The 22,709-nt window shown below is 32.1% G+C and overlaps 2 protein-coding genes and 1 long non-coding RNA gene across 3 annotated transcripts; 1 reads left to right on the forward strand and 2 right to left on the reverse strand.

The window, feature by feature from the left end:
* The first annotated feature begins 391 nt into the window (after positions 1-391).
* On the forward strand, positions 392-796 carry LOC148566886 (uncharacterized). The gene is made up of 3 exons (XR_015880727.1): positions 392-464; positions 551-647; positions 737-796. It is a non-coding gene; the product is annotated as an uncharacterized LOC148566886 (long non-coding RNA).
* Positions 797-1,930: 1,134 nt separating this feature from the next.
* Positions 1,931-3,565, reverse strand: LOC148566887 (protein FAR-RED IMPAIRED RESPONSE 1-like). Its single transcript, XM_088484471.1, has 5 exons — positions 3,292-3,565; positions 3,200-3,204; positions 2,470-3,018; positions 2,100-2,184; positions 1,931-1,947 (listed from the first exon to the last, which is right to left on the reverse strand). Exons 1-5 carry the CDS (start codon positions 3,563-3,565, stop codon positions 1,931-1,933), a joined length of 930 nt encoding a protein of 309 aa, XP_088340597.1.
* A 198-nt stretch (positions 3,566-3,763) lies between these two features.
* Positions 3,764-4,231, reverse strand: LOC148566888 (protein FAR1-RELATED SEQUENCE 5-like). Its single transcript, XM_088484472.1, has one exon. It carries the CDS (start codon positions 4,229-4,231, stop codon positions 3,764-3,766), a length of 468 nt encoding a protein of 155 aa, XP_088340598.1.
* Between the last annotated feature and the right edge of the window lie 18,478 nt (positions 4,232-22,709).

A 22,709-nucleotide genomic window follows, 5' to 3' on the forward strand; every position in this document is an offset into this window, starting at 1 on the left:
AAAGAAAACTTGCTTCACATCCATTTGTAAGTTGTAATTTCTAAAAATTCTTTAATAATTCTCTCATTTGTTATTTATTTCCACTGAAATATTCTATCATTTACCCACAATTCAGCTATTTGTGCCAATTTGCAACGGAGCTCATTGGTGGTTGTGGATCGCTGATGTCAAGAAAAAGAAATTCTATGTGTTTGACCCTATCAATAAGCCGAAAAAATATATATCTGAATCAAGAGTGATGCTGAACAAATTTGTTGTAAGTTATTTTTCTTGTAAATTATTCAAATAATTTAGTACATGAAATGAGTTCGATTCACCATTGACACTTTCTTTTTTAAATTTTTGTGTCCCTTTCAGGGATTAATAATTTCTCAGATGAGGGTTTACACTGGGGCGGAACCCTTAATGGAAGATGGGCTGGGAAAAGAAGCAGAGTATATCCAACTGAATGGTCAACGTACAGAGTAAGAATCTTTCTCTTCTATAGTGCTATATTTAATGTATTTTATTTTGTATACTATTAATCGTATTATACTCAATTCTTGCTTAGCTATGATTGTGGAATATACATCATGAAATGACTCGAAACAATTGATCCACGAAAGATCAAAAGCGGGAAGAGATATAAATATAGAGCTTGGACACAAGTAAGTACTTTCTAAATTAATAAACTTTCTTTTCTTATTTCAGTTGGGTTCATTTGTTATGTAACTAATTCCTTTCAATTGAAATGTAGGAAGAGATTGATGACTTCAGGTCCCAATATGGTCCAAATCTTCTGTTGCATGAAATGAACAAATCAGAGAGCAAGTGATTTGGGAATCTGAAGCAATAAGACTGCCAAAGCTATCTGCTGCCCTCTCCAGCCCTTATTGTAAATTCACATCTAGAAATTTAGATAGTAAATAAGATATACTGTGATTCACTAGTTGTATTTGACAATATTTTGTTTAACTTGTTTAAAAAAGCAAACAATGCTTCTTTCAATGTATATATGTGAATATTAATGTAAATGCTAATCTATGTATCTAATATTAATATCAATACTTTTTTCAATGTATTCAATGTACTCATCTGAGATGTTAATTTATAAATCTCTTGGAACTGTCTGGCTGTTGTTTTATTCAAGGTTCTTAGTGATTGCAATCAGTATATTTACCAATACATTAGTAACACCAAAAAAACACAATGAACCGAAATTAATACACTAGCCCAACCGAAAGTTACAAACACACTGTAGAAAAATTCTGAGAGCTAATTACAAAAAAAATGTTTCTATCAATATTCAGTTTCAGAAACACCTGAACCCTAAACCCCTAAACCCTAAACTTAAAACCCTAAAACCCCTAAACCCCTAAAACCCTAAACCATAAACCCCTAAAACCCTAAACACTAAACCCTAAACCCCTAAAACCCTAAAACCCTAAACTCTAAACCCTAATTCCTAAACCCTAAACCCTAAACCCCTGAACCCATGAACCCTGAACCCTGAACCCTGAACCCTAAATCCTGAACCCCTAAACCCGAATCTCTAAACCCTATGCCCTAAACCCTAAACCCCTGAACCCTGAACACTGAACCCTGAACACTGAACCCTAAACTCTAAACCCTAAACACTAAACCCTAAACTCTAAACCCTGAACACTGAACCCTGAACCCATAAACCCTAAACCCTGAACACTGAACCCTGAACCATGAACCCATAAACCCTAAACCCCTAAAACCCTAAACTTAAAATCCTAAACCCTGAAAATTCATCCAAGAAAGAGTTTTAAAACTCCACCAATGTAAGTTAAAAATATTTATGTTACTCTTTTAGATTTTTTTAATAATTTTTGTTTAATTAATCACAAGAAAAATGTAACTAGCACTACACCTGATTCCCGTTTCTCAAAACAAATTCTAATTATTCAACTTAGAAATTAATACACTAAACGAATCGGAAAACTGCATATATCAATATAGAATTTGACAAAAAAAAAGTGACTATTTATTAAAGACTAACAACAGTCAGAAATTAACCCTGCTATAACCATGGTGAACCGAAATTTACTCATGGGTGGACAAAAATTTACATTAATAAAAACTAAAACTTGTACAATCCTCTCTTGGATAATTCATATCTGGTGCATTGTAAAGAGTGGAGCTTGACTGAATCGATGATGCGGAGTCTAAAAGGTTCAACTACAAAAGACATAATTAATTGTATATTAGAAAAATGAACAATTGAATTTTTAACTAATCAAAAGCAAGTCAATTTTACCTCGCTTGGAGCTGTCTTTTTCTTTTTCTTCATGGCATTTGAGATCTTTTTTCTAGGTTTGATCCAAGTCTGTTCTTGGGCCGACCTCTTGTTTTGACACGTGGTGGGCTTTGAAGGTCATTCACATTGCTTAACGTCGCTTCTTCGTGCGTTAACAAACTTTTTCCTTTGCTTCTCTCTTGATATTCTTTCATCTCTGTCATGACCTTGTCAAATCTTCGGTGTAGAATTCCGGTCAACTCTTCAGATTCAGATGCAAATTCACATATATTGTGCGACCGAAACACCAATTCATTAAATCTCTTACTTTTCGGCTCCAGTAGAGGTTCATCTTGGCTGCTCTTGATGTGTGTATGCCTCCTCTTTATGTTCTTTCTCCAGCATTCCAATATGTATTTCGGTGCCACACTATCCACTCGCTCAAAGCAAAGGACGCTTAGGGAATGGCGGCACAATATGCCCCTAGACTCAAACAGCAAGCAATGGCACTTTACATCTCGTGGTACTGCATCGTAGGTGACGACAAACTTGTTGAATGTGGAGTTGGAAACCTGCTCTATGACTTCATATGTTGTGAAATCTAGGGTGGAATGCATTGATCTTGTGATACAATTCACTTTACCTCTGAATTGAACTTGAACTTTCTTGAACTTCTCATAGGTATATAGATGCTGAAATTGTGCCTCTATTGCTGATTTTGTTGCGCACAGTATCACGGTGTGAAAATCTGCAGTATCAAATTCTCTCTCTGCTTGCTAGGAAATTGTTGTATTGCTTCATGAATTATCTCAAGGAGCTATTCCGTCTGATGAACTTGTTGAAAAATGAATGCATCCTTTCGCTCCTTTGTGTGCTTCTCATCCCGGCCCAGAAGTGGTGATCCAAGTAAACTGGAATCCATATATGCCGATCCTTGTACAGCTCTGCAAAACAAACCGAACCTATAAGGTGTGATGAACCGAAAACAATGCATGATTCAGGAAAAAAAATATGAGGATGAAAATAATTCGAATTGAAACCTTAATTACCTGAAAGCCACTTGTTGCCTCCGAGGCCATACTTTGTGAGGAAATCGTTCCAGTTTCTATCAAATGCGTCTTTTGTGTACGAGTTCCAAACAACATAACTCATCTCTTGTTCAATATCGATGTGTCCCTTGTAGCCATTTAGTTTGTTTGGGATCTTCTTCATGATGTACCAGATACACCAGCGGTGAATTGTTGTTGGCATGCATAGCTCAATTGCCCTTTGAATCGATGCGCATTGATCGGTAAGAATGCCTTTTGGTGCCTTCCCTCCCATGCAACATAGCCAACACTCAAATAGCCATTTAAATGATTGAATGTCCTCATTTTTTATCAGCGCACATCCGAGAAATGTCAACTGGCTGTGGTGATTCACGCCAACAAAAAACCTAAACCAAATTGTACCTGCATAAATAAGCGCACCCAGTCCATGGTGAACCGAAAGATATACATTCAATGAACATGAAAATATATGTCACTGAACGAAATACATGTTTGTATTATAGGTGGTGTCAAATGAAACCACGTCTCTGAAATACTCAAATGTAGCCCTGCTTCTTGCATCGGCCCAGAATACATGTTTAATGCAGTGATCGCCTTCAAGGTCGAAAAAGAAATTTTGGTTCTTCTCTTTCATTCTTAGTAGGTACTTCCCAAATTCTTTGGCATCGTCTTCTTCGAAAATATTCCGTACTTCCCTTGTGATGTAATTTCTTACGTCTTTTTCTATAAAACCTAGTTCACGGTGGCTGCCAGCTGCTGCCACAAATGATTGGTAAGTTTTGCTCGATCTGATTCTGGCTTCCTCGTGGGTTTCAATGGTGCAACGCACAAACATGCTAAGCTCCCTGTGTTGTTTGAGCATCTCTGCCCATTCTGGACAGCAAGGATGTGAGTGATTCAGAACAACTATGGAAATTGTCCAAACACCGACGTCCTTCATTATGTGTACTTAAATCCTAGCTGGACAGTTTAACCCAGCTGAAGGGTTTGTCTTCAGAGTTGGAGATATCTTGGATTTCCACCTCTCCTCTCTGGTGCATACAATTAGTTGACTCTTAATTTTGTCTCCATCCCGAGTCGTGTTCTTTATTTTGGTAGAAAAACTAGTAAGTTTGGAATAATGTTTATAGAACTTTGTAGCTTCTTCTAGTGTCTCAAAAATTATCCCCACCTTTGAGACAAATCTTTCATCCACAACACAGCTGGTCTACACCATGAACAGAAAACGTCATTAATAGTAAAACAATTCTATAAAACTTACCGAACCGAAACGTTACTAATAGTAAACGAAAGATAATCCATTATACAAAACCAAATTTGAAACAACTCTATCTACAATTTAGATAGTATCAATTCAATTCAATTCAGATTTAGATCACCTCCGTCTATTCAATTCGATTCAAAATTCAATAATCCAAACATCATCAAATTGATGCGTTTCCGAAGAATAATCCAAATCGCACTCATTCAACTGATTTGAAGTTGATTCATTCATTGTTTCAATTCAAAACTCCATATCGAAGAAAAAAAACATAGAAGAAGAAGAAGAACGACGAAGCTAATTACGTCAAAGTCAATCCAGATCCATCATGCAGAGAACAAGGAATTTTATTAGGTTGAAGAAGAAGCAGAAGAAGAAGAAGAACAAAAATGTGAGAAGAGAACAAGGTCTACGTTGAGAAAAGTTTATCACGAAGAAAAGGTTTATGTTATATACGTTATATGAAGCGCGTGTATAACAAACGACTGTGGGGTGAGGGAACGCGTGTGTGGAGAAAGTTACTTGGATAACATCCATGTATTTTTTACATGGATGTAGAGCTTTTTTGTTTTAAAATATAGATGAGATATGAATTAATTAAAGTAGTTCTAAACAATAACAAACATATATCGAATTTTATTTTTTAAATCAATCAAAATTATATTTTTAATACCGTTTTATTATTTTAAAAATTATATTTTTATACCTATAAAAATTAAATTTTTTATAATTACAGGTACTCGTATTTCGTTTACAGAGTAAACGAAATATGTGAATATTTTTAAACACGTATTACGGGTGCACACATAATAAGCTCCACATATTTTGTTTACACTGTAAATGAAATACGTTCAAAATTATTTCGTTTACAGAAAATAAGTAATACGATGCAATTTGGTAAAAACGCTGCAAATTATTTATATCCGTAAATAATATATTTATTTAATTTATATAAAAAAATCCCCAGACTTTAGTAGAGAACTCGTCTGACTTTTTATTTTTGATCTATTTATTATAAAAAATAATTCTACATCAACTTTTACATCATAAATAATATATTAAAATTTAAAATATTTTTTGTTAAAAAAATTAAGTTTAATTTTTATCAGGCATCAACTTACACATTAAAATGGAGGTACTTTTCCAGGCTCATTTTTTTTGATATGCGAAGTCTGTGTGTGTTGTGCGTGGTTATGGAGAATGAAGATGCTAGATATGGATGTGGGATAGCTTTTTTGAAATATGAGGTGAAAAAATTGGACCATCCAATTTTTTTGTTAAAAAAAATTAGGCCCACTAATTGCACAATCCGATTTCTGTGGGAGAAAAAATTTGAATTTTGGCGTAGCTAATTGAACCGTCCGATTTTTATATAGAATTTTTTTTTATTTCACAAATATCAAATCGGATCGTCCGATTTGATTATTATGTATTTTATTTAAATCCGTCAATACAAATTGGTGAGTCCGATTTACTATATATATATAAGTATGTGTAACTCGTATACGAGTTCTCAAATCTCCTCTCCTCCTCCTTCTTCTTCTTTCCTCAGCTCCTCTATTTCTGTTATTTCGTATGAAGTAAAAAAAATTTGATAGTGAATTTCATATTCATGTGAGTGAGAAAAATGGATGATAGAGTCCTACTAAAAGTATATTATTTCTGTAAAATTTTGTTATAAACATCTGAAGGAGTAAAAATTTATTTGTGAAAATTCGTTAGATATTGTTATTCCATTCACAATCTCATTCGAAAAACTATAAGGTGTGATTTGTGAGAAGATAGATTCTGAAATGTCAAGGAAAATATCATGTATTTTATACAGATATCCTATACCGGTATTTAGTGGATTGTTCAATTTCAAACCAAATATATAACTGATGAAGCGAGTATGCAAGAGATGTTTTCAATGTACATTGAAAGTCGTGCTCAGATATTGTTCATTGAGTTGTATATTGAGTTTGAACAATCTGAAGCCGATTGAAATATTGAACGGGAAGATTACAATAGTGACAGTGAGGAAGAGTTTGAAAGCAATTACAAAGTTGTTGGTCTAGAAGGAGATGAAGAACAAGGTGACAGCACTATGGCTCCAAATGTGACAGACGTGGCAAATGCACTCGCAAACGAACATCTGTTTGAGGAGCCATCTTTCATGCGAGCTTTGAATTTCGAAGCCATGCATGCTCCGGAGTTTCCGGAATATATGAATGTAGGTACGTAATTGCCTATATTTATACGAAGGATTAGAATTTTGTAATAATTTATATTGATCGATGGACCAAATAGTTACGTGACATGTGAAAATATACTTAATTAGCATTTGTTTATGTGTTTATTTAGTTAAACTTAAGATAATAATCTTTTTAGTTAGTTATTGATTTAGTTAAATATTAATTAGTATTTATTAATTAGTATTTTATTTATGTGTTTATATTTTTATTTTGTTAAAATTAAGATAATAACTTGATGTAAAGTTTATTTATATTAATATTGATGTAGTGAGTATTGATTTACTTTTAATTTCACTGATTAAATATTTGTGTTTTAAATATTTATCGTATGGCTGTCGTCGTGGTAGAAATTTCTATTGTCATAGATGGTGAATTTGCCGTTGGAATGGAATCATTTCCAGGAAAGTTGTTATTATGGCGATGAAAGATTATACTATTCGAAGAGGTGTAGACTACCGGGTGTATGAGTCGGAGCCGTTGACATTTTATGCCAAGTGTACACAGTATGTGTCAGGTTGTGATTGGCTGATCAGGGTTAGCATGATCAGTAGAAAGTACTATTGGGTTATAAGGAGGTATAATGGTAGTCACACTTATACCAGAGCCACCATTTTTCAGGATCATTCGAAGCTGGATTCGAACACAATTGTAAAAGCAATAAAGTTGTTGGTTAAGGTTGACCCCTCGATAAAGGTGAACTCAGTTATTGTGGAAGTGTAGTCGAAGTTCAATTTTACCATCAACTATCGGAAAGTATGGTTGGCTAAGCAAAAGTCAGTGGAAAAAATATTTGGAGGTTGGGAAGCATCGTACAAAGCTTTGCCCATATGGTTTGAGGCCATGTGTCATAAGGAGTCATCAGCAGTAGTCCATTTTGTGACTATGCCTGCATATCAAGGCGATGACTTGGTAATTGATAACTGGGTATTGCATCGAGTCTTCTGGAGTTATTACCCTTGCATTAGAACATTCAAATATTGTAAACCAGTCGTCCATGTGTATGAGACTCACTTGTACGGAAAGTATAAAGGTTGTCTGTTGATTGCAGTTTCACAGGATGGTAATAACAATATCATCCTAACTGCATTTGCTGTTGTGGAAAGGTAGACTTCTGATGCGTGGCCCCTTTTTTTTAGTAACCTGCGATAACATGTGGTGACTCGGAATGGTGTGGGACTGATCCCTGACCGACACAAATCTATCAATGCAGCTCTGGCCCGTAGTAACGGAACTTGGTCGCCTCCTAGAGCTTTCCACATGTTTTGCATCAGGCATATAAAGTCGAATTTTTTGAGAAAGTTCAGGGCACCATACCTGCAAAAACTTGTCGTCAATATAGGTAACATTGAGTAATTCAAAGTTCATTATTAACAGAGTTACTTTTAAATAATGTTTCTCATCTATCTTTTTTCTCTTTGTTTTTTCTTATTGCTCAGGATATTCAAGGACGGTTCGCGAGTACGAATTGCGTTACCAGCGTTTACGAGAACGGGGCGAGGCTTACACTAACTGGTTAAACCGAATCCCACGTGAACAGTTTGCGTTGGCATTCGATGGTGGTTACCGATGGGGTCACATGACCACGAACCTAGTGGAATACATCAACTCAGTCTTGATGGGTGCATGCAATCTCCCCATCACTGCACTTGTCAAAGCAACATTCTACAGGATTAACGAGTTGTTCACCCGAAAAAGAGCCGAGGCAGAGGCTCGGATTAATGCTGGAAATGTTTTTTCTGAGCTTGTGACCTCAAAATTGCATGCAAATCAACTTGCATCAAGAAACATCCAGGTTAATTGTTTCGACAGACAGAATGAGGTCTTTGAAGTGCGTGAGATGCCAAGTGGAATGGAGTATACTTTGAAACAAATACTTCTTTAATGAAAATACATCTGGCCTTCCTGAAGATCATCCAATGACTTCCTAAAGTGAGCAAGACTAAGATATCTATAGCGTCGGTCTCCACGCTCCCAATTACGCCACCTAATATGATTTATTTCATTAACATAATTGGATTCTAAATATGAACATACGATGTAAGTCGATAATGTTACCTGTTTGCAAGTTAAAAACTGCGGGGTTCCCTAGGAATCGGCGCAAGATATGGTAGATGGATCCAAGCCCAAGTTAGCAGAAGTGTTGGTGGACCATCGATTTTCTTGTAGTCAAAATGAGATACCCTACATAACGTCCTGTACAGGTATGCTATGCATATCGATCTCCAACTATATTGTCTGATACTGCCAAAATCACGAAGCAAAGGCAGAAACTTCCAGTGCACATATGCACCAGACTTGTCTCTAAACAAGATCGTACCAAATAATAACATAATGTGGTACTTCACGTACCTCTTAATATTGTTTTCCTCAAACAACTGTAAAGATTCTTTTAAATCCCGAAGCCACGTCAATTTTATGAAGCTTCCTCTATAGTCTGGCTTTCTCGGTGCAACCCCAAATTAGTGCAAACACTCAGCCTCTAAGGCTTCAAAACTACTCATAGTCATTCCTGTCACTGGAAGACCGTTTGTCGAAAAACCAAGAATAACAGCCACATCTTCCAGTGTCACAACACACTCACCAACTGGAAGGTGAAATGTGTGTGTGTCAGGATGCCACCTTTTGATTAGAGCATTTACTAATGCTTTCTGACATTGAACTATTTCATTCTGGAAAACATGATAAAAACCAGTAAACCGTAAATGCTCCTCCACACTATGATTGTACCGATTCCGGAGGCAATAAATAGTTACATGTCAAATTCCGTGAACTGTACAAAAACATAGCAAACTATTAGTCAAATCATTAATAATTACTAATTTATTAAACTAATGCTAAACTTACTATTTAATTAACTAATTTAGTAACGACTATGTATGCATAAATATAACTAACCTACCAATTAATTAACTATCATTATTAAAAAAATTTCACAATTAATTATACAAAACATATTAATTAAATACCTAATAGCTATCATTAATTATTGAAAATACTAAAAAATAAATAATTTTACTAAATCTAATTTTCTAAACTCTAAAATAATAATAATTTAACTTCTAAATTTAATTAATAATCCTAAAATTATTTCGAATGCTTTTAAATTTTTAAAAATTATGATATTATTATACATATTAAATATTTTAGTCATACTGTTTCCTAAAGTGAGCATTGAATTGTTTCTTACATAATTATTTATTTATTAGTCATAGATAATTTATCGGGTAATGATTCCTATATCACTAATAATAAATACTAATTTACTATTAATAATAACTAATAAATAAATTCAATTCTTATTTAACTAATAATGTTTCACTTTATTAAAACCTCAACTACAATAATATATTTACGTCAATTAAATATCTAACAATAAACAAATAATTATTACCGCAGCAAAAATATATTATATTTAACAAAATTTAATTATTAATCATAATTCCTAAAATTATTATAAAAATTATACAACAATTAATGTAACTCTAAAGTTAATTAATTATGATTTTTAAAATTATTACAAAAAATTCTAAACATATATTTTTTACTAATCTATTACATTAGTCTAATTTAAACATTATCATTGATTAAAATGTTCATTAACTAAGTCTAAACATATATATTTCTAACTATTATTTAAACATATATTCCTAAATTTCTAACAATGATAATAATTCGGTAACACATATATTCCTAAATTCAATTTCTAACAACAATAATAATAATTTTGTAACATATATCATATAAACATATATTCCTAAATTTTTAATAATAATAATAATAATAATAATAATAATAATAATAATAATAATTATGAAATATAATAAAATTTAAAAAAATAAACTTACATAATCAGAATAGCAGAGATAATTCATAATATGAAGTTCAAGACGATCAACATCTTTATATTTTTGTTTCTTTGGCATTGTAATTTTTTTTAATTGAAGAAGAAGAAGTAGTTAAACTGGTGAAGAAGAAGAGAGAATGGAGCTACTGGATGGGTTCAAGGAAAAAAGTGACTTCGGAGAGGGAGAGAGTGAATACAAAAAGGGGATACGTTGGTATAAGGGGCACCGCTGTGGGACACAAGGTATGCGTGACACGTGGCGGGGAGGACACAAATCGGACGGTCTGTTTTGTGCCTCTTAAATCGGATCGTCCGATTACCTAGACTAAAATCGATCCATTCGATTTGTTCTTCTTTGGCACCACATCCGGGTAAAGCACACATGCACTCCATAATGCCGTCCTACCCCATTCCCCTTTCTATATCAAAATTAAAAAGTGACTTCTCCACTCTCATTTTTTAAATAAACCCACTACAAATAAATTAAGTTTAATTGCTCAAAACTTCAAACTCATTTTTTTATTATTTTGACTATTAGTTAACTTAATTAAATTTAGTCTTCTCTCATTCTCAAATTCCAACCATCATTCCTTTATTCTCTTAAACCTTTTTTTAAGTATTATATTTTCAACATTCTTTTTCTATTTCTAATCTAGTGGTCATATTCTCTTCATCAAAAGATAAATTGTAAATTCTCTATTTTCTTTTATATAACCCTCTATGACTTTGTATCTTTTAATTTTATTGTTTCTCTTTTTGATATTTTCAATTACAAATTTTAATTCAAACAATTATAATTTAGGTATTAATCTAATTTTTTATTCTCTTCACAAATTTATATATTTTATTTTATTTTTAATTTATTGATTTTTTTTTATCTTTCATTGTATTCTATTATATGTAACTATGTAACATATAAATTTTTAAAGTGAATTGATCAATTTACTAATTTAGAATATATTTTTTTATTTTTAAAAAGGTAATAGAAAAATATTTCAAAAAAAAGATACTGCTAGAATCTGAAGATACTCTATTAGTCTCTTCTAATAAAAATAAGTTCTTAGAATTCAATGTAAAAAGATTGGTAGCTTATCCTGGACAGCGATCCAAAATTTTAAATTATGATCCAAATGACAAAGATAAAATTAGACGAGTTTATTTGCAAAAAGGTCCTTGTCAACCAAGAGAACATGATTTTTCACAAACATATTTTGAGACTTTTCTACATAGATTTAATACTAATTGGTTAGATGAATTTGGCAATTGGTTAGAATATAGTATTTCAAAAGATGTTGTCTTTTGTCTTTGTTGCTTTTTCAGTTAAAAGAATATTTTTTACTATGAATATCATAAAGAGTTAACTTCGTAATCAAATGAAAGATGAGTGGTTGAATGATTATTTGGTTACATATATAAAAAGAGAGACATTCAATCGAGTTGATAATGAAACAATTATTCAACATTTTCAAAATATGAAAACAAAAAGAGAAGTATCTTCAAAATTTGAAGAGAAAAAAGTTAGCGGCTAATGTAATTAATGTGCACTTTTTTTATTTTGGATTAATATATCTTTTAATAATAATGTATATTATTTTTGTCCCCAACATAATTTTTTTGGGTCCGTCACTGGCTCCTATTGTAGTCTTAATTAATTAATTAAAGTAACTAAAATTAATATACTTACTTTTTCATAATTATATTATTAAAATTTATAAATTCAAAAATAATTCACTATTAAAAAATATTAATATTCAAAAAAAATTAATAACTTCGTAAATAACAAAAATGCACCATATATAATTTGAGATTAAACTAATTTATAAAATTACTTAATATAAAAAAATACATAATTAAACTCTATAGTTGATGACAATTATTGTGAAATTGTTATATATGTTCAATTAAATCCTCTTTCAATTGTTGATGCTGCTGCCAATTTTGAAGTTGGACATTTCTTTGGAGAAATTGATGGTATGGTGCAAAATCTTTCTCTCCCAATTAAAGTTGTGATAAATCATTTTCGACATCGTCATACTATAGGCTTTGAGCAAAATTTTCTGCATAAATGTCTCTTTCATCTTCAATAATCACATATGCAATATAATACAAGTTCTCATTATGTTTGCAAACTTCTTTTTTCAAAAGCACGTTGGAGCACGTATAATTGCAAAGCGTGCTCGCAACACTCCGATTCTCGCTCCATGTCTTTTCTTTGTCCTTCTTAGGATTGTGTAAATAACTTGTTTTTCTCCCCTTTAGCTTTGATATTAATTTGACAAATGTGGTCCATTTAAGATAAATACCTCTGCTAAATAGTATTTCATAGTATAATTATTACCATTGATAGCGTAATTTATCTCACGGTCATTTAGAATATCATCGAACACTGGTGAACGATCTAACATGTTGATATCGTTATTTGAACCAGAAACTCCAAAGAATGCATGTCATATCCAAAAGTCTGAAGATGCTACAACCTCAAATACTTTGGTAGCAACCCCACGATAACCACTCATGTACATACATTTCCACACTTTTGGACAATTTTTTCATTGCCAATGCATGTAGTCAATGCTATCCAACATGCTAAGAAAGTCACGATCCTCCGCCATTTGCATCCGGCGTCATACATCATTTGAATTTGTAACTCTTTTTTTTGTTGTTGTCATAATCTTTTCTCTATGTTCGCTCTTCTCCTCTTCTCTTTCCTTTTTTTTATCCATTAGTTCATTTTCTCTAACATTCTTAATATCTTCGATGAGAAATAATTTCTTAACAACTGATGATTTCTTTTAACTAAGATCTTCAGACATATTTTTTCCTTTCCCTTTCTCTTGCTCTTCTTTGATCCTTGTAGGCAAACAGAAGAGTGCACACCGGTTTTCTCAGCCAACGGTATTTTTGAATTTGATGATGATGAATATGCTCCAGTTGCAATGACCTTAGTTCTCTTTGAGCCTCTAGTTTGTGTTGGTAGTTGGCTTCTCCATTTTTGTTCCAAACGAAGTGTAACATCCTGGTTTTTTTTCGATAGATTCGCATATATGAGTTTTACGTTTTGTTCGCGTAACGTCTATGATAAGTTTTTCTGCGATCTTTAAATAAAATGAATAATAATATAATATTAATATTATGTTATTATTTAATTTTATTTGACGAAGGATGGTCAATTGATATTGGATCCGAAAGATTGTAAAAGTTTGGCTTTACTAATGTCATTTACATTAGTAATTTACCCAATCCTTATTTTAATTAAGTACCACCACTTGAGATAATTAATTGAGTTTTTACAATGTCCAATTACCTTAATTACCTTCTAAGATATTTAAAAATTAACCTCGCTGACTTAGCGGTTTAAAATCGCGACACGCAGTGCGCCATGTGTCGCAACGCATTCCTCCTTCCCCTTGATTAAGTGACGCTTAGTCACTAATCAAACTATATAAAAACATACAATTCTCTCTCTTTCCTCAAGGAACAGTCGAGGCATGCATGGAGAGAAAAGGGAGGATTTTTGTTAATTTGTGACTTTTCGAGCTAGATTTTTTGAGATCCGTGACCCCCACAAAAATTCTAATCCGATAGAAGTAACCGTATCTTTCTCCTCCGGTGACTTGCATTTTGTTCGGTGGAATTACGAAGTGGAGCTGCCCCTGCGAGGAACCAGTTCGGCCGAACCAAGAGAGGGAAAGAACCACCGAGTTTTCGATGTTTTTGCTCTGTTTGACCGATCAGAAACCTCCTCCGGTATCTTGTGTGTGTTCTACACTTCATAGAGGTAGGATTTGACTCTTTAATCGGTTAAAATTATGAATTAATTTATATATGTGATTAGATTATTGCCTATTAATGTTTGTTGTTCAAATATGTGATTGTTGGCTGTTGAAATTTTAACTGAATTGCTGCTGAAATTGTTGTTGTGATTCGGCCATGTTGAGAAATTGGAAACTGAGATGTTGTTGTTGAATAATTGGCTGAAATATCAGTTATATAATACTATGTAACTAAGTTCTGTCGCTCGTATGTTGATTTGGGATTAAATATAACTAAAATGAATATTTTGAATAGAGGTTTCGAGTAAAAAGGAGCAGAAACTTGACTGTTAAGAAAGATTTAATAAATAAAAAATATTTATTTATAAAGATATGAACTTTATTAAAATTAATTTGAGTTTGATTTTTGAATAAAAATAATTGGTTTGAAATAAGGGTTTAAAGTGGAAGACGGCTTGGGAAAAAATATTACTCTAACTGAACAAAACATGTTTTATTTTGAAAATGGAAGAACCATGCCCAATTTACTTATTTTAATAAAGTTTTGAGTATTTGCAAATTGTACAATATTTTGAATAATTTATAAAGTAACCAGTGAAAACCAGATCTTTTTGTAGAAGTTCAGAGTTATTTAGAGTAATTTTTAAAGTATGTAAATTTTAATTAAAGTAACTTGCAGAATATGTCATTTTTTAAAGTTTAAGCATATTTATGTATTTTTAGTCCAATGGAAATATTTATACATTTTTAAAGTATTTATAAAATTTAAGCATAACTCTGAGATATTAAAAAGAGTGATCCTAAAGTTAAATCTCATGATCCGCTCTATTTCAGTTGATTATTTTAGAGAAATTATGCAATTCTGGATAAGGAATTATTATATCTTGAAAGGTATTTGATTATGTGATGAAATAATTGAGGTTGGAAGTGCTACACTAATGATTCTTCTTGTCATCGATTTATCCGGCGAGCACCATAGCTCAAGAGTGTGACCCATCACTTTAATCGTGGGAGCGGTACGGGCGCTATAGCTCAAGAGCGTGCTCGGCGCTATAACCCAAGAGTGTACCGGGCACTATACCCTGAAGCAATGGCAATGACAGACAATGTCTGTAAGGATGTAATGTCTGACGCGGGTCAAAAATCGACGGATGAGCTCATTACCTGCACTAAGGCTAGACATGCATCATAATTGGTTACGTATATCACTTGTGTGTGTTGAATTGGTTCTTGTAGTTGTATATTATGTTGTTGTTTGCTTTTGTTTGTTGTTTGCTCTATGTTCTTTTGTTGTGGTCTGATTGATTTGGGACACATGGCCATTATATAAAAAAGCAAATTAACTTATTTCACCTCGACCCTACTAAGAACTCTCCAATTCTTACCCCCTATCTTCCTACCCCTTCAAATGGAGATGGGTGTCATTTTCTATGTGCTCGAGCAACCTATGTGTATGAGGATCCTGTCCTTCACAGCCTTATCCGTAAGTACATAGTTAAAGATCATCCCTTTCATCACTCGCTAACTTTACCTCTCTTTGATCCTGATGCACCATATGCTTTTCCACTATCTTGGTTACATCTTAATTATGTTCATCATCCTTTTGATCACGCGCATGGAGGTCTTGTTCTAGCATAGCAGGATGGTCAGGCAGTGCTTGAGCCTGACCCTATCATCGATAACTACATACATGAGTCTCCTCCAATAAGTTTGGATATGTCAATAGAGTCTCTTTCTATTTGCTCCTTTGACCCTTTCACCATAGAGCCTATCAGGACTTCCGCTGCAACTTCTGGTCAGCCTTCAGCAATTGAGCATATTTCTCCTAGTGGTACAGTTTCCGTAGGGAACAGCAGTGATGGTAGTCCCCAAAGTATATCAGAGGTCATCGTTATTTCTGACGACAAAGACATCGAGGAGATAGAGATTGGGGATCTGACTTCTAAGGATGATGAAGATCCTGAGATGGATATAGATATCGTGGACTTGACTTCTGACAGCGCTTAGATAACGACATCAGCATCTTTTTTTAGCAGCTCTCCGGTTTAGTGTTTCTTTTTTCTTAGGCTCTCACTTTTGTTTTTTGAGAGATCAGATTAAAAGACTAGGCTAATCTGGGCATCAGATTAGGGGCTTCCTATATGGGTCGAATCCCGGAGATATTTTGAGTTGTATATATGTACATAACTGTGAGGGAGTAGCTAACTTTTCATCTTTTGGGTGCTATATATATATATATATTCCTGTTTGTATATGTATCTGTTTATCTTTTTAGTTTGTGCAATCTCGTGTTTCTTCTTATTTGCGAATTATCTTTAAGAAAGTTTTTTTTTATAAAAATTGAGTTCCATTAACCCGATTACAAGCTTTATATTAGTAATAACAGTGTCAGTGTAGTTTCAAGTTGGTAACACTCGATGTTTCGGTATGAACATGCCATACTGGAAATTGGGTCGTTACACGAAGCATATTCTATTGTCTCTTAAAAGTGAACTTTTGACCATAATTTATGAAATAAAGTTTATTAGTCAACTCCTTTATATCATCAGCGTTCGAACCACTCTTTATGTTTTTTGACTAGCTTGATCGTAGCAGTCAGTGCTAAATTTTACACAATACTTGTGAATTCGATTTCCAAATGTTTCACTCTTTTCGTCAATACCAAATATAGGGTTAGTTGAAACATTCAACTATACACTAATCAACTATAGTGTGAAGTTTTGATTTGAAATTTGAGTATTTAAAGTTTGAGATTGTTGTGTATTTAAAATTTGAGAAAAATTTTACAAATAATTAAAAAAAGAGTTGAATTAGTTTAGATCTATTTTTTTTGAAAAAAAATAATACCAGTAGGACTTTAATTTTGTAAATTTAAAAAAAAAAGAAAAAGAATAAAAAAATTGTGAAAATAAATGTGTATATAAATAATATATATAGAATAATAAAATATTAATTTATTAATAATAACGATTATATATTTTTATTTATATATATGTTATATATAATATATATATATAACCACTACTTAATATATACATAATATATATTTTTATTTTTTTATTAATTATCACATGTTAAAATTTTATTGAAAGTAAAAAGTTCTTCTTATTCTCTTTCTCGAAATAAAAGAAGAGCTTCATTTTTTTTGTTAGTGTCTGTTGCCAAAAACGTCCCGGACCAAAATACAAAACTCATACTCTAATCCGACTCGAATTTGATCTCCTTTCTTTTTTTTATCTGTTGACTGTATTTCTGCTCCATTCTATAGTCGAAGCTTTCAACAAATCGATACCGCAACATCGCTTCCCCCATGCGAAGAAGAAGACGCAGCTCGCGTACCTTGTCATCACTGTGTCGACTGACTCTATGAGTTGCCACAATGCGAACCGTGGCTGTCGTTGGGAATTATCACCATATTTTTTTCACCGCCACTTGCTACGATTCTGTCCTGACCAGAACAAGAAATTCTTGACTTCTCTCTAATCAGATTTGCTGGGTTTGCTTCATTTTCTCCTACACTTGGTATGTATAGTTGGACGCCGTTTTTCTTATGTTGCCGATGAGTACTTTCGCTGTCTACGCTAATATTTCTCAACCACAATCATCTTCCCTCGTCACTGATGAGAAGAGCCTCACTTTGAGTTCCATTCTAATGCATGATTCTCTTTTCTCTCTAACAAATACAGTAAAAGGACCTCAAAATTTTGGCCATTGAAATCGCTCTAAGACTCCCAATTAGGTGACTTCTAGAGTCTAGACTTCTAATTTTAGTAAGTTTTAGTGCAAGGACACAGTAATGTGGATCAAAAGGACATCGTGTAGGATGCATTTAGTATCAAGAATAATTAAGACATTTAGAATAAAATATAAAAAGAAGGGTAAATCACAAAATATGCACCCGAATAATTTTATTGTTAATAAAAATATACTCGAATTTTGTTATCAACAAAAATGTCCTCGAATAATTTTAAAACGCGATAAAAATGCTTAACATTAAATATGTATTCTCAAACAATGTTTTAAAAATTGAATTTTGATGCGATTTTTTGCAAGCATGATTAGAAAAATGAGATATTTTTATCCTCAAAATTTGATAATTTTTCGCTAAGTATATATTTTTTGTGATTTTTTTGTCAACAATCAATTATACTTTTAAAAAATAAAAAACATAAAGATCAAATTTTTATCCCTTTTTTCTATATTTTTTAAATAGTTATATAAATATTCCTATAAAATTTTGGATTAAATGCATAAACGGTTTATCGAATACAAAAGTCGTTTGTCACTTACTAAAAAATAATATTCTTTATTAGTATTTTTGTTGTTTTTTAAATTATTTAAGAACATTTTTACTGATAACAAAATTCGGATACATTTTTGTTAGCAATAAAATTATTCAGGTACATTTTTAGTAGTTTATCCATATATATAAAAATCAAAGATAGAAAAATTAGTATATTTTATATTTTTATCAAGAACATAAAATACATCAATTTAATATTTTAAGATATAATATTTATGTCTATATTTTATCTATCTAATATAATTTTGTATTTTTATATTTTTTTTTGTTGTCCTGTACTTATTTACAAATGTAGCCTTACATATTTTAAATGGAGTAATGTCTAAACCAAGAATGACAAGAGATATTCATGGAGCGAGTATTTTTCTCTCTCATCTTCTATTTCTATTTAGGAAAATGTTATTATCCTTGTCCCATTTCTGTCATATATTCCGTTTAATTCTCTTCATATGAGATAAATATTCATAGATATCTATAGATATATTTTTTAAAAATAAAAAAAATAACACAACCATAATATAACTTCATACAATTCAAACAAATTTATTATATTAAAACATAAATGTAATATAATTCACGTATATATACAATTTCCAACATACATATTAAAAAAAAACATGAAATAAAAATAGTTTCTAATAAAATAATATAATATAGCTTTTATATATAAGTGAATGTATTTTAATAAGAGTAATTCTCCGTATACAAGTAATTTTCAATACAAGTGATACAAGTTATTTATATTCATGTCGTTTTACCTTTTTTTTTTTGCCTCCTTTTCTTCTTCTTCGTAATTTTTCTCTCTCGTTATCATCGTCATCAACACCACGTCTTCCTCCCTCTTTTTTTATTGAAATTTCTTCTCCTCTTTTCGTTTTCTCTTTCTCCTTCATCAAAATCACTAGAAAAAATGAAAAAATATTATTCAAGGTACTGTTTTACTGTTCTTCTAATTTTTTTTAGATTGTCTCTGTCATGTGACTCATCCTTAACCAGCAAAACATTAAAAGATTTCAATAAGAAATATACTGTCTCCCCCTATATTGGGTGTATTTCTTAAATCCTTTGGGTGTATTTCTGTAACTGTTTGGGTGTATTTCTGTAATCCTTTGAATGTATTTCTGTAATCGTTTGGGTGTATTTTTGTAATCGTTCGGGTGTATTTCTGAAGTTCCATCATCTTCAAAACAATTTCAAAACTTGATTTCAGAAACCATGAAAATCGAAAAAAATAGAAGGAGATCGAAGGCAAAGAGAGAACGCTTTTCTATACAAATCATACAAGTCATTTATATTCACGCCGTTTTCACGTTTTTTTTTGTGCCTCTTTTTCTTCTTCTTCTTTCTCCGTGCTTCCTCTTCTTCTTCTTCTTCTTCTTCTTTCTCTGTGTCTATTCTTCTTCTTTTTCGTAAAAAAGGAAATGAAGATGAAACACGCGAAGATGGTTCAATAACGCGCATGTTAGGCCCAACTTGTAAGAATTGTAAACAAAAGTGACTTGTATGTGTAGCACTCCTCGTCTCCATTTATTTTTTTGTTATTTGTAATTTAAAATTCTCTGAATATTCGAGCGTAAATTAAAATAGTCATTTACTTTTATAAATATCAAAACACGTCCCTTAAATTGAGTTTTGTGAATCTCCAATTATCCCTATGGGGTTAACTCAACTTCCATTACTTCAATATTGACTTGGATTATTAAGTATCAACATGGCATTCTAAAAATAAAATAACGTAGACACTACATGAATATAATCAAAATGGTATTTCAAATTGGTTAATAGGCTTGTGAAGATTTGAGAAAAGAATCTAAAGAATATAAAAAACAGTAAATGAAGAGAAGTTGAGAGAGAATGAGTAAGAATACATCAAGTAGTAATATTATTGATTGTGTTTCAGATACAAGACTTTGACTTCTATTTATACGTTAATAATGAGTAACTAACAGCTTTGCCTAATATGAAAATTATGTTGATTCCTAACTACCTTAACAGTTTTATTGTATACTACCTTGTATGTATCTGAAGAGTCTTTTAACTGCTTTTCAATTATTAAGAGTAGGATTGTGCATAAGTTATCACACTTTATTGATTGAATAGGTGATATCAGGTCTTGTCAAAGTGAGATAATATTGAAGTGCATCAACTGTGGACCTGTATAACTTAGGATTATCAAAAGGTTCAGAATCAATAGCATGTAATTTAAGAATCAATCATTAGTAGAGTAGGGACATGTTTAGAGTGTAATATATTAGTTTTGGTGAGTAGATCAATAATATATTTATATTGAGATACAAAAAGGCTACCACCAGATTATGGAGTAATTTAGTCACCAAAAAAAAAAAGATTATGGAGTAATTTGTAAGTCTAAAAAGAAGTTAAATCACATAAATCCTTGAGAGAAAACAAAATGCAATCTTTTTAATAAGAGTGTTAACAACATGAGGATCACTACTAGTGACAAGGATATCATCAACATATGCTAATAAATAAATGACATTATGAGATTGGAATTCTAATGAACAATGACGGATCAAATTTGGTTGCTTTAAAACCAAAATTATGTAAAGTTTGAGTAAGTGTAGAGTACCAAGTCCTGGGTGCTTGTTTATATATAGCTTTCTTTAAATGGTGTGGAAGTGAAGGCTCTTGGTGCTGACATTGCAGATTTAGAACGAGTCACCATAGAGTATGTTAGTTGATGGAGTTTATGGAATTGGGGGAAGAACAATCTCAATTTCAGAAATTGGTAATGATGTAGAATGATCATTTTGAGTTAAAAATGTTAAAACCGTATTAGCTAAATCCGAGGCTGCATTTGATGGAGGTATGTTAGGAGAGGTATTAACTAACTCTGATGATGGTGAAGTTTGATTAATAGGATTAGGAGGGACTTGAGAATACTGCATAGGGGCAATGTTAGTAGTAATAGAGTGCTAGAGTTAGTGAATCTTGTATGTAAGGAAATAGTGATTCATCAAAAATCACATTTCTGGATAACTATAACTTGCCATTTGGTGACAAACACTTGTAACCTTTATGGTAGATATAAATGAGATTTATAATCAAATTTATCTCTATTGTATGGTCTTAATAAAAGGTAACATGCACACCCAAACACTTTGAGAAATACATAATCAGTTTTCTATGGAAAAGCACCTCAAAAGGTGTTTTAAAGTCTTAAACAGCAGTTGGTAACCTACTAATAAGGTGTACAGCTGCTGTGAAGGCTTCATCCCAAAACATCATTGGCAATGAGGCCATGGCTAAGAGAGAAAGCCCAACCTTAGTAATATGTCTGTGCTTTCTCTCAACATTGCCTTATTGTTGATGAATATAAGGGCATGACAATCTATGAATAATACCTTCTAATGCTAAAAATGCAGTAAAAACTTGAGAAGTAAATTCCCCACCATGATCAGATTGTAGAGCTAAAATGGAGTGTCCTGTTTACTTCTCCATCCTCAATTTGTATTGTTTAAAGACTTTAAAAGCTTTTGATTTATTGACCAAAAGAAAGATACTAGTATATTTGCTAAATGCATCAACAAAACTAATATAAAAATGAAAACCATATCTTGAAGAAAAAGTCTAGGAAGCCAACTATAACTTAAGCCAACTCAAGCCAATCCTTTGTATTTCTAGTTTTGAAATTCGAAAAATTAGGGTAGTGGAATGTTGTTTTTTCTTTTTTATAACAGACCTCTTGTTTTTCAGCTAGTTGGTTCCCTAGTGGAATCGATAATTAATTAATTTTAAATTTTTTAAATTCAAAATTTTAAAAATTCAAAAGATTAAGTAAACCTAATTAAAACCTATAAAAACGTTTATCTTTTCTCTCACATTAATCTACTTACTTCCAACAATCATACACATAGACTCCTCTCACACCGTCAGGCCCTCTCCGCTTCCCCACCGCGACCCACTCTTTTTCTACCAGCGAGTCGCTGGAACCAACTCGGTGCCCGCTAGCCTCCGCACTCCCCATCATCGCCGCCACAAC

The sequence above is a fragment of the Arachis ipaensis genome, chromosome B4, assembly GCF_059453495.1.
Source record: "Arachis ipaensis isolate K30076 ecotype BB chromosome B4, ASM5945349v1, whole genome shotgun sequence".
Taxonomy (NCBI): Eukaryota; Viridiplantae; Streptophyta; class Magnoliopsida; order Fabales; family Fabaceae; genus Arachis; species Arachis ipaensis.